Below are 16,352 nucleotides of genomic sequence, written 5' to 3'. Positions count from 1 at the left end.
GAAGACTATAGCCTACCATTCATAAAGTATTTTTAGAAAAGATGAGAACAAAACATGATTTTTTTTTCATAATAGGGACACTAAAACAATCTGAAAAAATGAGATGTGTGGTCACTAAAGTCAATATAAAATAGCTGGTGTCTGTGTATCAACTGCAACCAAATGAAAGAAGTGTTTCCAAAGTCAACACCAGCTCATTATTCCTACCAGTGCCCTTATTGATTATCCATTAATGTTGCTTTGACCTTGCATCCTAGGTGTCCTACGTGAAGGCCATTGACATCTGGATGGCTGTTTGTCTGCTGTTCGTGTTTGCTGCATTGTTGGAGTACGCAGCAGTCAACTTCGTCTCAAGGCAGCACAAGGAGTTCATCAGACTGCGCAAGAAGCAGCGAAGGCAGAGAATAGTAAGGGCCATGAACACAAACACACACGCAAACAAATACAGGCTGTCCCGTCACCCTGGATTACACTTTGACTCGCGTCTCTTCTTATTGTACTCAGCCACATATCCAAACACTGGCAGTGGCCACACTGCAGCTGGCTGTCACATCTCGTCCAGGGAAATTCAGATCTGCCCGTTTCCATAGTGAGCAGTCCCTTGTGCTGAGCACACCATTTGTGCCACCTTGTAAAGCCTCGCCACAGCCAATTTCCAAGGGCCAGCAACCTGCTTTCTGATCCAAGATCACAGACACTGACTAAAATGCTAAAAAGGCTTCTAAATGAAAGGCTTAGAAACTAAAAACCCTGGAGCTTTGTTGAGTACAATCACTCTGGACAGATTAAATGTTAACAGATTTTAAATCAAGTCCGATAAAGCTTTAGATTGCAACCTGAAAATGACATGATAAGTTTACAAGTAATAATAATAAATAAATTCACAGCTTAAATTTTTTTTACTAATAATGTAAATTGCAGGCTGTAATCAAATGCATCATGTTCACTTCTCAATGGGTCAATTTTGCTATTATTAAACCATTAAATATGGTCAAAACAATTTTATTAATAGTTAGTAAAGGGATGATTCACCCAAAACTGAAAACACTGTCATTCATTCACCTTTCAGTTGTCACAAACATGTTTGGGTGGCTTTTTTTCTGCTGACCACAATATGAGCTTTTTTGAAAAATCTTGGAAACTGGTAACCAATGACTTCCCATTGTTTTTCCTATTAAGGAAGCAGTGCTTAATTTGTAAACGAATAATTTCCGAAACAAAACCAGGAAATAAAAGTTACTGTGAACGACGTCCACCACAGTTATATCTTCCGTCATGTTTTCTGGCTGACAAAACATTATGAAGCTGCAGGCCTGGAGACCCAAATGCACGCTCAGACCAGCACTTCTAGACCTACAGTATCATTACACTGTAAAACCCAACAGTCAACTTTACCAAATGAAATGAGTGTAGTTAACTCAAAATTAACTGAAAGTTAATTCTACTCATTTAAAAAGAGTTTTTAAGTCAGTGCTGAAGGTAGTGAGTTAATTAAATACCTCATTACTTCAACTGAAATAGAGTAAGTTCACCTTACTTATATAGATTTATTTTTTAACTCAAATGGTTTGTAGCAATCGGTTTCCTCAAACGGTTTGAGTTGCGTTAACTTATTGGGTTTTACAGTTCTCAGTTGATTTGAAGTCTCTTCATTTGTTGGGTTTTTTACTGTGCTCAAATTGCTTCATTTACTTAAATAGATTAAGTTCACAGTACTGATTAGGATTAGTTTTTGAACTTAAATGGTTTGTAGCAAAAGGTTTGTTACCTTAACTTTTTGGGTTTTACAGTTTAAGGTTAGGGTTACTTGTCTTATGTTGCTACTTGCTAGAAAGTGTCCAAGCTGCAATCTGTAATCATGATGATGTACTGGACCAGGTTCAATACATAGCAGACTTTGTTCTGCACACTAAGGTAACGGCCATATTTCTTGTGATAGTTGGGTTAGGGGTAGGGGGAGGTGTGGGCAATCGTCCATTACATAGTGGACCTGGTTCAGTACATCATCAAGCTGCGGGCTGCAGCAAGGACTGTGTTGTAAGTGCTGGTCTGAGCATGCAGTTGGGTCTCCAGACCTGTTGTTTCTCAATATGCGTTCTTCAGCGATCTTGCGTACTCGTGCTCTCGTGTAACATCATTATCAACTGTCAAAGTTCAGTTCCAAAACTCAAGACCGTAAGAACAGAGGACATCTGAAAGTTCCTGGATCTATTTTTGATATCAAGGACGCATTGATGCCGACTTGAGCACCAAACTTGCTATAGAAGTCCCAGAAGTCATTGCGACTTGAAGCAGTAAGCGCAGCAGTTTAAATAGATTTATTATTAAAGTTCAAAGATATAACTTATTTATCTCAGGAGTTTCCTTAAACAAAATGGTCAAAGTAAAAATTACCATGAAAAAGTTTATAAAGGCACAAACACATTGAGAGTGTTTATTTGCTGAAATTCCTATTAAAATCTGTTTTATTTGTACTGTGCAACATATATTTGTAAAGTCTTTATGCATAGTATGAGATGTATTGTGAAAAGGGGAAAAACAATAAATCGTTGTAAATTATTGTATGAATGCTGTAATGTTTAATAATTTTCAGTTAAAAAAGCAGGAAGGTCATTTGACCATAAGGGAAAATGCATCATCTCATTTCTCAGAGGACGTGTTCTGTGTTCTTGTGGTCTCCCAAACTCGTTTTTCCGAGGTGACCTGGCATGACCAGTTGACACCAGTATGCAAGTCTGTGCTCTGCGTTCTTGGAATTGAGATACAGCCTAGGTCTGAAAGTGCTGGTGAGGTTAAGGTCTGAGCGTGCAGTTGTGTCTCCGGGCCTAAAGCTTTACCCTACTCAACTGACGTAAAAACGATTTGCTTTTGTCTCCTGCTATCCTGATCCAGGGGTGCAGTTTCACCTTCTTGAGATCTCTTCTGATCAGGCTCATTGTCAGATTGAAAACTGTTGGATGTACAAAAGCCCTTTATACTCAGCAGGCACACAACGCCATAGACATTAATACCAAGTTAGATTTAGGTCAGGGGGTCAGGTGACCAAAATTCAATGTCTAGCCAGCGTCTAAGGACAACGTTATTTTGACACCACCTTCTTAAGATCTCTTTTAATCAGCTCATTATCAGATTTACTCGTGGTTTAAAAAATTATATGCTTGACTGCTTCTTTGGCATTTTGAAAATACAAATATTAGGTAGGACAATGCCATTATTTATTTTCACTGCTCAATGTGCACAAAACAATAATCACCAATCAATGAGAGTGATTGTAAATGTAAGAAAGCTGATTGGTCGAAAGTGACTACCTTTATGTATGTGCACGCGCACATTCCACATAGCTTTGCTCGTTGTTTTGCGTGTTGGTTACAGGTTTTCCGCTCATTTCAAAATATGCTATTTTGTGTTTTGAAATAAAAAGAAACTCAAAAGTTTTGTGACCACTTTAACAAGTAATTCGGTTTTTCAGTTTTGGGTGGACTGTCTATGTAAGTAACTAATAAAAAACAGCCGATATGTTACTAATACTAATAAGCTAGTTAATAATAATAATAATCGGCTAACGCATTACGAGTGTTACCATAATTTCTACATAAAATCCTTGCCTATAATAAAGATCAAATCCCAACAATCACACTTATGACTGTTGGCAACTTTCTTGGCTTGTATAACAGTGTTTGCCGTCCACTGCTGGAGATTTACAAGTGTGTTCTTTGGATCTGAATCAATAATGAGAGAAAAATGAGAATAACTGCTCTTAAGAATGAGCGGGTTCTCCTCCCCCTCCAGCCTCAAAGATCTTGGCGGCCATTACTCTCTGTCCTGTTCTCTCTCGCCAAGAAAGTCGCTGGTCTGAATGATCAATCTGGGTGGTATCGATGCACGGGTCACTGGCTGAGAGAGCTGTTAGGCTGACGGACCAACTACTGGCTGGGATTAATCAATACAACAAATCCTTGGCTTCATCCTGCCTTAATAACACTATAGACAAATTAGGCCACATGTTCCTACTCTAGAAAACACTAACAGATGGGTGCTGAGAGGACTGTGCCAGTTTAACAATGCACAAAACAACATACTTTCAAAATTAGCCTGTTGTGCTTTGCTTGAATGACTTTAAATTATCGTGTATACCCAGCAGGCACACAACATCATAAGACGTTATTGTTGGGTTAGATTTGGGTTGTGATGTCAGGTGACCAAATTTCAATGTCTAGCCAGCATCTAAGGACAACGCTATTTTGACGTTTAATAACAATGTCAACATAGGCTCATTCTGAAAACGTAGCCCTATATACATTTCTGGAGATCACGAATTATGTGGCCAGAAGTACGTATGGCTGCATTTCGTCTTTAAAACAAACGCTATGGGGCGGTATGATGTTGTTCCCTTTCACGCTTACCAGCTGACTGATTACCTCTATATGGACAGCTTTCCCACTGTTACCTATTTGTCAAATTAGCTCGCCATGTCGGTAGACTTGAGATGGAGAGCAAAGTTGACTGCAATGAGGGGGTTCAAGTCTGGCGAAGAACGGTTCCAGAAAGTGGGTAAGACAAAAACAGAAGCCAAAAAATAAATAAATAAAGAAGTAAATAACAAGCAAAAATCTGAACACGTGTTAAAAATCTGACGAAGGCTGTTCTTTTTCTGGATTGCTTTTTAAAACTGTCGGTTGGGTTTAGGGAAGTGGGTGGGCACTGGTCAATTAGTGCTTTTGAAAACACTATTGGTTGGGCAAAGGTTTATGGAGGTTGGGTCAGTCAATCAGTCAGTGGACAGTGAGTCGACAGTGGCCTCTGGTGGATTTACATGAGAACAGCAGGTGTGAAGGGCACTCGTGAGAGAAATTTGAGATCTCAAAAAGTGTACACAGCGGCCTCTGGTGTATTCGCGAAAATAAAAAAGTCAAAGAAACGTAGGTCCTGGAACTTATTTGACACTTTCCAGAAATATATATAGTACTTTTTCAGAATGAGCCACAATGTTTAATGAAACTGACATTTGGTTGTTTTTAGGTTGTGTTGGAAAGTGAATAAAATTCAACAAAGCCAACATCTTAAACCAACGTCATATTGACGTAAAAATTCTGAGATTTATTTGTCACGTATGGCAACTAAAATCCAACATCTGGTAGACATCATAGCAGCTGTACGTCAAGCTGTAACATCATTAGACGTTAATATTTGGTCGATTTTTGGTTGGACATTGACATCAGCCTGACGCTGAATTCTGACCTCAATTTTTATCTACAAACAAAAAGCTATGTCCCCACAACATTGGAGTACAACGTCAATCTGACGTCATGTTGCCAGCAATGTCCTCTGGCTGCTGGGTAATCACAATGGATTCAGAATCATGAGAATCATTTCTTAAGGTACATTTACAAAACAGCGTTTTCTGTTAAAAATTTGTTTACAGTATAGATTTGGGGGTCTAAAAATGAAAACCTTTGAAAACAAGATTAAAAGAGCAAGTTTTTAAAACAATTTGGTTACGGTCTGCATGAAAACTGACATAATGCTCACATGTATTAAGTCTGCAGAATTATAAAAGCATCTGACAATGAAAACAACAATGGCATTTTTTTTTACAAAGTTCATTCGTTCATTCTTTAACTTTTCGACTTTATTAATCTGGGGTCGCCACAGCGAAATAAACCCCCAACTGATCCAGCATATGTTTTAATCAGCAGCGGATGCACTTCCAGCTGCAACCCATCACTGGGAAACATCCATACACACTTATTCCCACACATACACTACGGACAATTTAGCCTACCCAATTCACCTATACCACTTGTTTTTGGACTTGTGGGGGAAACCAGAGCACCCTAGAGGAAACCCACGCGAACACTGGGTTTTTTACAAAGTAAAAAACAATAAGAACTACTGCCTTGGCATGTATAATACACCGTTTCCAGTCATTTTCACAGTATGAACATTATCCTCTTTGTCTAAGGATTTTATCAAGTTTTCTGAGCAGTCTGAGAGATAATGGTGGATCTAGCCTGAGTGCACACTTTATTGAAGTGTCCCTCAGTAACCTGCACACTCACAACACATGCAGTGTTGCCTAGCAACCTGAACAGTGCTGGAGAGCAACGACTTGATAGCTGTTGTCTTAAATTCTTGTTGAAGTATTTACACAGTTGCCAATATTAATGAAAAAGAGTCTGCCCAGTAACATTATGCACTATTTGATAGCGAAAAAGTGCACTGAACTGTGCAAGATACACAAGCGTGACAGGATGATGGATGGATGGATGTGCTCTATTGATTTCCAGAAGTTAATTTAGGAAGAGAATGAGACAAATGTTCCAATCTGTTATATAACAGGAGCAAAAAATAAAACGTTTGACATTCTTCTTCACGGAGGTTCAACACTGGCAGTCAGACAGCTTCGACTCAGTATGGAGAGGGAATGAGATCCCTGGCAATAACACTAGTAAACTCAACCAGTGCAACACCTGCGCCAGAGTAAAAATACCATCTGTGTCTCCATCTTATGTGCCCACGGGCAAACACTGAGTCCCATAAACCCAGAACACCCACTGTGTTTTTTCCCCAGTTCACAGCTGGTATGAACATGCTTCTCAAGTGATACGCTTAGAACTGTCATTTATTCCTGATGGTAATGTGTCTCTAGTGGCCACTTATGGTTTGATACAGAAATGGACATTCGTGCCAGCTGTAAAATGGGACATTAGTCTTTACACACCTCCCTTAAATCCTATAAATGTATATAGAGATTCAAATGACACGTTAAGTTTATACAGCTATTGAAAAATTAAAAGACTGCACATGAAAATAACCAGTTTCTTTGGATTTACGTTTTATAGTTATGTTCATGAGTAAAACTTGTGTTTTTTGTTTTATTCTATAATCTATAAATTTAAAGTAAAAATGTTGTCATCTGAAGCTTTTTTGCATAAAATAACATTTAGTCAAAAAGACAAAAGCATTTCTTTATATCTATTTGTATTGTGTTTATATCTAGTTGTGAATATATAGTTGAAATCAGAATTATTAGCCCCCCTAAAATATTATCCCCCCTGTAGATTTTTTTTTCAGCACATTTCTAAACATAATAATTTTAAAAGATCATTTCTAATTATTTTATTTTTGTCATGATATCATTAAACATATTTGACTAGATATTTTTTAAAACTTAGTGACATTTAAAGGTTTAACTAGGTTATTTAGGTTAACTAGGCAGGTTAGGGTAATTAGGCAAGTTGTTGTATTCTAATGGTTTGTTCAGTTTTTTTTTTTTTTTTTTTTTTTTTTAAATAAAAACTGCTTTTATTGTAGCTGTAATAAAACAAATAAGACTTTCTCCAGATGGAAAAATATTATCAGACATACTGTGAAAATCTCCTTGCTCTGTTAAACATCATTTGGGAAAAATTTACAAAAGAAAAAAAAATTCAAAGGGGGGGCTAATAATTCTGACTTCAACTGTATGTGTATGTATATATACTAAACTTGTTCATTTATTTTCCTTTCGCTTACTCCCTTATTTATCAGTCACCATAGCGGAATGAACCACCAACTATTCTGGCATATATTTTATGCAGCGGATGCCATTCCAGCCGCAACCCAGTACTGAGAACACCCACACACTCTTGCATTCAGACACACACACACACACACACACACACTCATACACTCCAGCCAGTTTAGTTTACCTAATTATACCGCATGTCTTTGGACTGTGGGGGAAAATGGTGCACCTGGAGGAAACTTAGACCAACATGGGGAGAATATGCCAACTTCACACAAAAATGCCAACTGGCCCAGCCGGGACTCAAATCAGTGTCCTTCTTGCTGTGAGGCAACAAGGCTAACCACTGAGCCACAACTCTGCCCTTTTATTTTATAGCATATATACATTTTCAGAAGAGAGCTGGTGTTTTCATCTAGCTTTAAATGTGTTGCGGGACACAAGGTCTTTATATTGGTATAGTATAGTATAGTATAGTATAGTATAGTATAGTATAGTATAGTATAGTGTAATATAGTATAGTATAGTATGGTATAGTATAGTATAGTGTAATATAGTATAGTATAGTATAGTATAGTATAGTATGGTATAGTATGGTATGGTATGGTATAGTATAGTAAAGTGTAGTGTAGTGTAGTATAGTATAGTATAGTATAGTATAGTATAGTATAGTATAGTATGGTATAGTATAGTAAAGTGTAGTGTAGTATAGTATAGTATAGTATAGTATGGTATGGTATGGTATAGTATAGTATAGTGTAGTGTAGTATAGTATAGTATAGTATAGTATAGTACAGTATAGTTTAGTATAGTATAGTATAGTATAGCATAGTATAGTATTTGTTGATATGCTATGATTTCCATAAAAGTGCTGGGTTGTTGTAAAAAAAATATATCAAATATTAACAAACGCAACTTTGGGTTAACTTTTTTGATAAAATGGTAACACTTTATTTTGAGGGTCTAAATGGGTTAAGCATCAATTAATGGTTAATTTGTTCACAATTAAGCATTAGTTAAGACAAAAACATGAGTCATTAATAGTTAACATTTTTAGGGTCTTGAATTATGCATTAGTTAAGCTCAGTCATGATTAACTTCATAATTATGCGTTAAGCATTTAAGCTGCATGGTTTCCACCACATTCATTCTTCATGGCGGGGTGCCACGCCAAAATTCATCCTGCCACGGCTACATTACAGCTTCTCGTTCAAAACATTTTTTAATAGTGGGTGATAATCGCACCAAAACGTATTAAAGGGTAAGTGAATTATAACAGTGCAAACTTTTCTGTAACCATAGTAGTGCTGTGCGTCATTTGTTTAACCCTTTAAGGTTACGTGCTGACTGACTGACTGACTGACTGACTGACTGACTGACTGACAGGTGCGTGATGCGTGAGGCCAGCACGCGTATACACGACGTATAGCCGTTTCACTTTACTTCAGGGTGCATTAATGCCGCTCTGCAGGTCTATTGAAAACCTTTATAAATATTCCTAGCAAATCTAATAAATGCTGGAGACATACTCGTTACATAAATGTACTAAATCGCACTTCAGCAGTGTTTATTTGAGAGCGCACGAGAAGATCTGCGCACTTTTGAAGCAGCTTATATTTGAGGGGGCCTGCAAGAAGTTTTGTGCATGAGCAGAGGAAATCGGCGCACGATCAAAGAGATCCGCATGCTCGTAGGCTATTACATCAATGCGATCTCGACTTCTAACATGCCACAGCTGGAAAAAATCCTAGAGGAAACACTGAGCTGTATTTTATTTCTTTGATTCATTGTCTATTTAATTAACAGAACAACTATGTTCCGTGCTGGTTTGCAATTGTGGCTAAAATAAACAGTTTAACCTCATGTCCTAAAGTTAAAGTTATGTCCACATTAATAATGACACTTGAGTGATATTCAGTTTTATTGACTAGAATTAGCTAGAAGCTATTTAAGGCTAAAATGGCATTAATACAGTGTTAATAAAGGCAATTTGACCCCCCTATGCATAACTCAGGACCCTTAAAATGTTGTTAACCATTAATTACTAGTGTTTTGCTCTTTACTGATGCTAAATTGTGAACTAATTACCCATTGGTTAAGCAATAATTAATGTTTAATTAATGCATTATTTTGCACCCTAAAAAATATAGTGTTACAAAAAAAAATTATATTTATATTTTTATTTTTATTTTATTTTATATTTATTATGTATATTTGAAATAGATGGTATTGTGTAAATGCTAAAGTATTCATACTTTTATCCAGTATGTTGTCTTTGCTTTTGATCTTATATTAATATTTACCCCAGGATCTGTCATATCAATCTGTCCTCATGCAGATCTAGCTAACTTTAAAGGTTTTGCAGCAGACTTCTTCTTTACATGCTAGACTCAGACTGTCTGGACATGGTCTGATTAATAAGGTCAGCATTGACCTTAACAGTGTTCGTAGGTGACATTCAGTCACTTTAAAGGTTGCTTTTATCTAACCAAACACATCATTACTCCAGAGCTTGTGATTGACTGGATTGTTTTAGGTGCAAGCAGAGGATTTAATGAAGAACTAAACAAGAACTTAATCTTCTTATCCTCTCGAGGAAAGGGGTAATTTGTCACAGATTGACAGATAAACTGATCCAAATGACTAATTTATGGAATTAGAGGCAAAGAATTAGGCCAAAGTGTTACTTGCGGAAAAAGTAGACTTTGGAGAATACTAAATTCTATTTTGTTTTTGTTTTTTGTCATGCTGTGAGTTCTAACAATGTGCCAGATGGATTGTGATCGTTGGATTCTCTGTCAAATTAAAAACAGTTCAGCTGTAAAAAATGTGCAAAACTTTCATGTATTTGTTGTGCTCCATTTTGTGAGCTGCTTCTTTTATTAAACGCAAGAGTGCATCCTGTCTTGTCTGCTCTACAAATCACGTCAAATGAAGGCAATGAGCATAAGTTTGGATGGAAGAAAAGGCAGAATCACTTTAATGCTTATTTAATTATTCAATTTAAACCTTCTTAAATCAAGATACATTCACTTACAAAGAAAAGTGACAAGAATTTTAGCAAGAGACTTGATAATGTTCAGTCTCTCTGGCATTATTATAGGTTTCAGAAAATGTTAATATATTTGTATAAGTTCTGATAACATTTTATCCAAATTTCAAATACGATATGGTAATTTAGAGCATTGTTATTATTATTTAATTAGTATTATTATTATTGAAAATTACAGCTGGACAGAATCACAAATATTCTTTTGTTGACTTTAGATCAAGATTATTCCACATAATACTGAATGATAATACTTAAAACATTAGTATTGTGCTCTATACGTAACATTTAAAAGTGCCATATGCTGCATTGGTTTAATAAGTTAAATTGTTGGCTGATATTTAGTTGGATTATGGCTTCGGTAAGTTAAGTTAAATGGTTTTATAAGCTTCTGTATTACTAAAGAAAACAGCCAGGAATTAATATCAACCTCTGCATGAACATATGACAGTTGAGCTGCGTGATTTGACATGATTCAGCAGGCTACATGTGTTTGTTGGAACACACGCATCAAATTTTCACAATAAACATGATAAATTAACAAAAGATGCAACTAAACATATCTTATGCCTCTTTAGAGTGAAGATGAATAAATGTACAATCTGTAAATCTTGGGTTTTGCGTTCTGAAGCAATTTTGAACGTCCTTTGTGCTGTCATGTCCCAGTAACACACAGTAAACAATTTAGCACTCGCATTTTCAACATAAAAGTCCCATATACATAGTAAGTGAAATATACGCTTAAAATAACTACAGGAAGAAAACTATCACTGTTGTATCACTAGAAAACATTAGGCTCATCAAATGCAGCCTGAGGCGTGCATATTAATGATTTGGTCTGGATGAATGACCTAAAGTAGGCATACATGCAAATGAGGCCCATGAGTCTAGTCACAGTTTGTTTTGTCTTCTAATTGGGCCGTTGTCCACCAGGGTTTTACACTCATGGAATTTACATGAGAATGATGTAACAGTGGTGTCTAAGGCTCACAGTATGCACATTTCCATTTACTAATCTTTCATTATTCTACTATGCCTTGGTATATCCAGATTTCATTAAAGGGCACCTTTAAAAAAAACTTCAGAAAAAGGATCTGAATAAAGCTAAAAATATATAAAAATATATACTGTGTTAATACTGAGACTATTTCATATTGTTTTTTCACAAGTGCTTTCTCTATATTTTAAATCACACACAGTGTTTGCTACTGACATTGCCATTTTTCATATCTTCAAGCTGCTCCATTAAAAAGACTAAACAAATATGTGCTTCCTCAAACATTACCTTAAGTTTTGAGCCAACATACAACAACAATACTTTGAGTGCTTTTATTTAATAATGCCCTGCGGTCTCTCCATTCCTGTGATGGACAGTCGCTTTTTATTGTCCCGCAGGAGGAGCGTTTAGCAAACTTCTTTTGTTTACTGCCACTAAAATAATTTTCTTCTTTTAAAGGAGGAAGAACTTGTGAGAGAAAGCCGTGGCTTTTACTTCCGAGGGTACGGACTGGGCCATTGCTTGCAAACAAAAGATGGGACAGCAGTGGAGGGGTCCAGTGTATTCGCCCCACCACCTCCAGTGCAAGTGCTTTACGACGGAGAGGCCGTCCGGAAGCGCTTTGTGGACCGAGCCAAACGAATCGACACCATATCGAGAGCAGTATTTCCTCTCAGCTTCCTCATTTTCAACGTCTTCTACTGGATCACCTATAAAGTGCTGCGACACGAGGATATCCACGCCAACCCTTAACTGCACCATCTCTCCAGGTTCATCTTACAGCTTCTTTGATTTTCTTATATCTCTTGATTTGAACCAATACCGCCTGTCATACTCACTCTAGAAGGCATATTGACTCCAGAAATGCCGTCAGTGCTAAAAACCATGTGCTCAGGTGTGACTTCTGGAAAAAAAAAAAAGGTTTTATAGTGCCCTCTCTGAATGAAAGGGGCTCGTAGATGCCAATGCTGCTGTTTGGGGATCTGGCTCTCCTCTCTTTCACATCTTCATTCGAATGGATTGCACTAATAGCGGTTGTCCTCACTTTGTAGGCTCCATTTGAGTTATCGGCTCGTTGGGTAGAAAATACTGACTTGAATTTTACCACAAGGCGCATCCTTGAACGAATGTTTTTGAAAACCTCAAAACAAATGTGTTTTTTTACATCTGAAAATGCCAAACTAATGGGCTGTGAAGGGGAGGATTGGGATTTATTATTCATGGGTACAGTTACAGGGGTACGGTCTACTGTTTTACTAAATAATGAGATTATAAATATATATATGACTGTATAAAGTGTATATATGCAGAGTTGTTCACAGACTGCAGACAGCACAAATGTGTACTTCTTTTTGTCTTTTGGATTTGAATAAATGGATATTCTACCAAGAAGTAGTGATCTACTGTCTTTACATCTTGACTTATGCAGGTTGCAGTACTATTAAAAATGTTGGTATCGTTTTAGTGGGAAATTCCCACTTATTATTACATGCTTATTGTTAAGATATTGGATGTTAATTAGTAAATATAAAGTATTATTTCATTGTACATCCCTTATACTACCCAATACATAAACCCAAATACTACATTGTGAACTAATAATAAGCAAAAAAGAGCTAAAATCTTAATTAATGGTTTAATAATGGCGAGAATTGTAGTGTGACCACAACGTTTTTCCTATTGTTGTTTTTTTCAAGTTGGGTATATGCAGAAGAAACACATTAGTATCCACACCAGTGGCCATTTATTCAACTGCAGTCATTATTGAATTAGGAACTATACAACGCAATCTCACGGTAATTCGTAACTTTTTGATTTAGTGGCTAAATCGTATACAATTTGTACAATCTAATTCATACAATTGAGTACGATTTGCTCTTCCCTCAATGACGGTTGGGTTTAGGGGTGGGGTTGGGTGCCACGCCTCCTTTTTAAAATCGTACATTTTTGTACGACTGAACTGTAACGAATTTGCCACTAAACTGAGAAATCAAAATACTTACATTTTCTCGTGAGATCAGGCTGGAACTATAATATTTTATGAATCAGAGCAAGTATCTAATCATAAGTACTGGCATCTAATGAATCAATTCATTCAGTCAAACATTTTCTTTTTGGCTTAGTCCCTTTATTAATCAGGGGTTGACACAGCGGAATGACCCGCCAACTTATCCAGCATACGTTTTACACAGCATATGCCCTTCTGGCTCCAACCCATTACTGGATAACACACGTACACACTCATTCACACACATACAATATGGAAAATTTAGCTTACCCATATCACCTAGAGCGCATGTCTTTGGACTGTGGGGGAAACCAGACCACCCGGAGGAAACCCGCATCAACACAGGGAGGACATGCAAACTCCACACAGAAATGCCAACTGACCTAGCAAACTTCTTGCTGTGAGGCAACAGCACTGCACCATCATAATGAATAAATACTAGGACCTAAATAATAAGTATAGTATCTTATAAATAATAACAGGTATGAACAATTACTAACATCTTTTAAAGGTACAGGTGCATAAAATATAAGCGCTTGCAGTATGACTACTCAATAAACAAGACTCTTCTAGATTGTAATACTTGTACCATGAAAACTGCTTTATAAAATGTTCAAGTCCAGAGAAATAATCAATTTTAACACACCATCTCCTATTTGACCATGCTAATGGCATCACACACCCTCGATGTCCAGTTTGCTTTGATAGAAAACAAGGAAACACCAAACACACCTTAACATGTTGAGCTCTCTACTAGACTACAAAGAGCAGAATTACAACAGAACCCTTAAATGCATTTAGTGATAAAACAGCACCAATATGATCATGAGTGGAAGAACTGGAAGTGATGGACTATGGCATAACAAAAGCTTCACTGTAACACTTATCTCTCATCAACATTTACTTCAGTGTTCTTGTTTCACTTTGATGACTTTCAGCCTCATTCACACTAGCAGTGACTTTGTAGCTGCCTCTCATCCTAGGTGGCCACTGAAGCAACTAGTGGGTATTCCCACCTTGAGGTTCTTTAGGTGACACTTATGCCCGATTCACACAGAGATTTATCATCAATGGTTGACGGAGGGCGTGTCTAAAGTTAGGGCTGACACGATCGTCATAGCAGCATCAGCCAATTAAAAAAGTCCGCAATTGGCTACTGTCTGAGCAGGGGTATTTGCATGAAGCGATCTGATTGATAGACGCTTCCATTGGCGCTTGAAACATTGAGAAATTCCCATCTTCTACAGCAAGCAATGCCACTGAAGCAGTGATGACGGACCTACAATTCAGTTTGGCAATGCTTGATGTCACCCATTTCACCACCAAGTGAATGAGAAGCTTTAACGCTGATGCCACGTGTGAATGGAGTGTTATGATAATATTCACTGAGAGCAAATGAGGCTACATCCCTCTGAAAACAAACACTTTACATTTAAAACATTATATATATATATATATATATATATATATATATATATATATATATATATATATATATATATATATATGAAATAAGAACATTAAATGCTTTATTATATAGACGAACAAGAAAAAGAGTGTGCTCTCGTTGTGGTTATTTATTTGCTGCAATTGCTGTTCTATGTACTGTAGGTCTACAGCATGGAGAATACAACTGGCTGCTGCAAGAGTTGAGTCATGTGAGCTTTATTAATGCTCGGATTGGCTGTCACTGCCGAAAGTACTCTTCATTTGTATAAAGGTAAAGTCGATTAACATGCCTAAATCAGGTCAGCGGAAGTTGCTCACTCTCCATTGACGTGAACGATCACTTGCAGATTTGTTACTGTGTGTTAATATGTATTGTGTATGGGGCTTTACTCTGCTTCAGACTACAATGACAGTAAATTTTGAATACTTAGCTCATCAATGTTGTTCTCGCATTAATCCACCAGAGGCCGCTGTCGACTGACTGACTGGCCCACCCTCCTCCATTCCTAAACCCAACCAATAGTGTTTTTAAAAGCACCGATTGACCCACCCATCCATTTCTCTAAACCCTATTGACAGTATTAAAAAGCAATCAAAAAAAGAAAAGTCCTTGCCTGATTTTTACCATGTTTTTAGATTTGACCACATTCTTACCCTGTTATATACTTTTAACATTATTATTTGGATTCTGTTATAATCTTACCCGTTTTCTGGAACCGTTCTTCACTGGACTCGAACCACTTTGTCATGGTCAACCCCTCTCTGCATCTCAAGTCTGCCGACAAACACGGTGAGCTAACTGGACAAGCGGTCAGCTGTTAAGCGTGAACAGGAATAGCATTACACCGACCTGTAACGTTCATTTTAAAGACGAAACTCAGCCCTCTGGCTACATAACTGCGATATCAGAAATGTATACAGGGCTACGTTTTCAGAATGAGCCTACGTTGATTTAATGAAGACCACAACTCCCATGATTCCAAACACGGCATCATCAAACTACACCTTTGTTTGTTGTGAACATGCGCCATCTAGTGGTAAATAAAATTACATACTTTGTCTTTTAATGTTAAATAAACCTGCTATTCAGCATCATCTTGAACATTCTAATGACTAATTTCATGTGTCTTTGAACAGAAGACTTTTTTCAAGGCAATATTCAGATAAACAAATTTTTAAGGGTAAGGGTAAATTTGTAAGGGTAGGTTTAGCTGTTTTGTTGGCAATAAAACAGCCACATTAAAATAGCTCCCTCTAACTTTAATTTTTACATTGGGAAAATGCAAATATCCAGAACATTCCATCATGTGTTAAATCATTCAAACTGGTGCCCGAAAGAAAC

At 37.0% G+C, this 16,352-nt stretch overlaps 1 protein-coding gene across 4 annotated transcripts in view; it reads left to right on the top strand.

Moving 5' to 3' along the window:
• The window catches only part of glra4a (glycine receptor, alpha 4a), a 77,772-nt gene extending 64,827 nt beyond the window's left edge, over window positions 1–12,945 (top strand). For 3 of the 4 annotated variants that reach the window (XM_073921714.1, XM_005169598.6, XM_073921715.1), the window contains 2 exons: window positions 258–407; window positions 12,013–12,945. In XM_073921714.1, coding sequence (XP_073777815.1) covers window positions 258–407; window positions 12,013–12,306 — 444 coding nt within the window. In that variant the 3' untranslated portion in view covers window positions 12,307–12,945. 4 annotated transcript variants of the gene reach the window in all.
• The last annotated feature ends 3,407 nt before the right edge of the window (window positions 12,946–16,352 follow it).

Source organism: Danio rerio, chromosome 14, assembly GCF_049306965.1.
Source record: "Danio rerio strain Tuebingen ecotype United States chromosome 14, GRCz12tu, whole genome shotgun sequence".
NCBI classification, from domain to species: Eukaryota; Metazoa; Chordata; class Actinopteri; order Cypriniformes; family Danionidae; genus Danio; species Danio rerio.
This window is presented reverse-complemented; position numbering and strand designations above follow the sequence as displayed.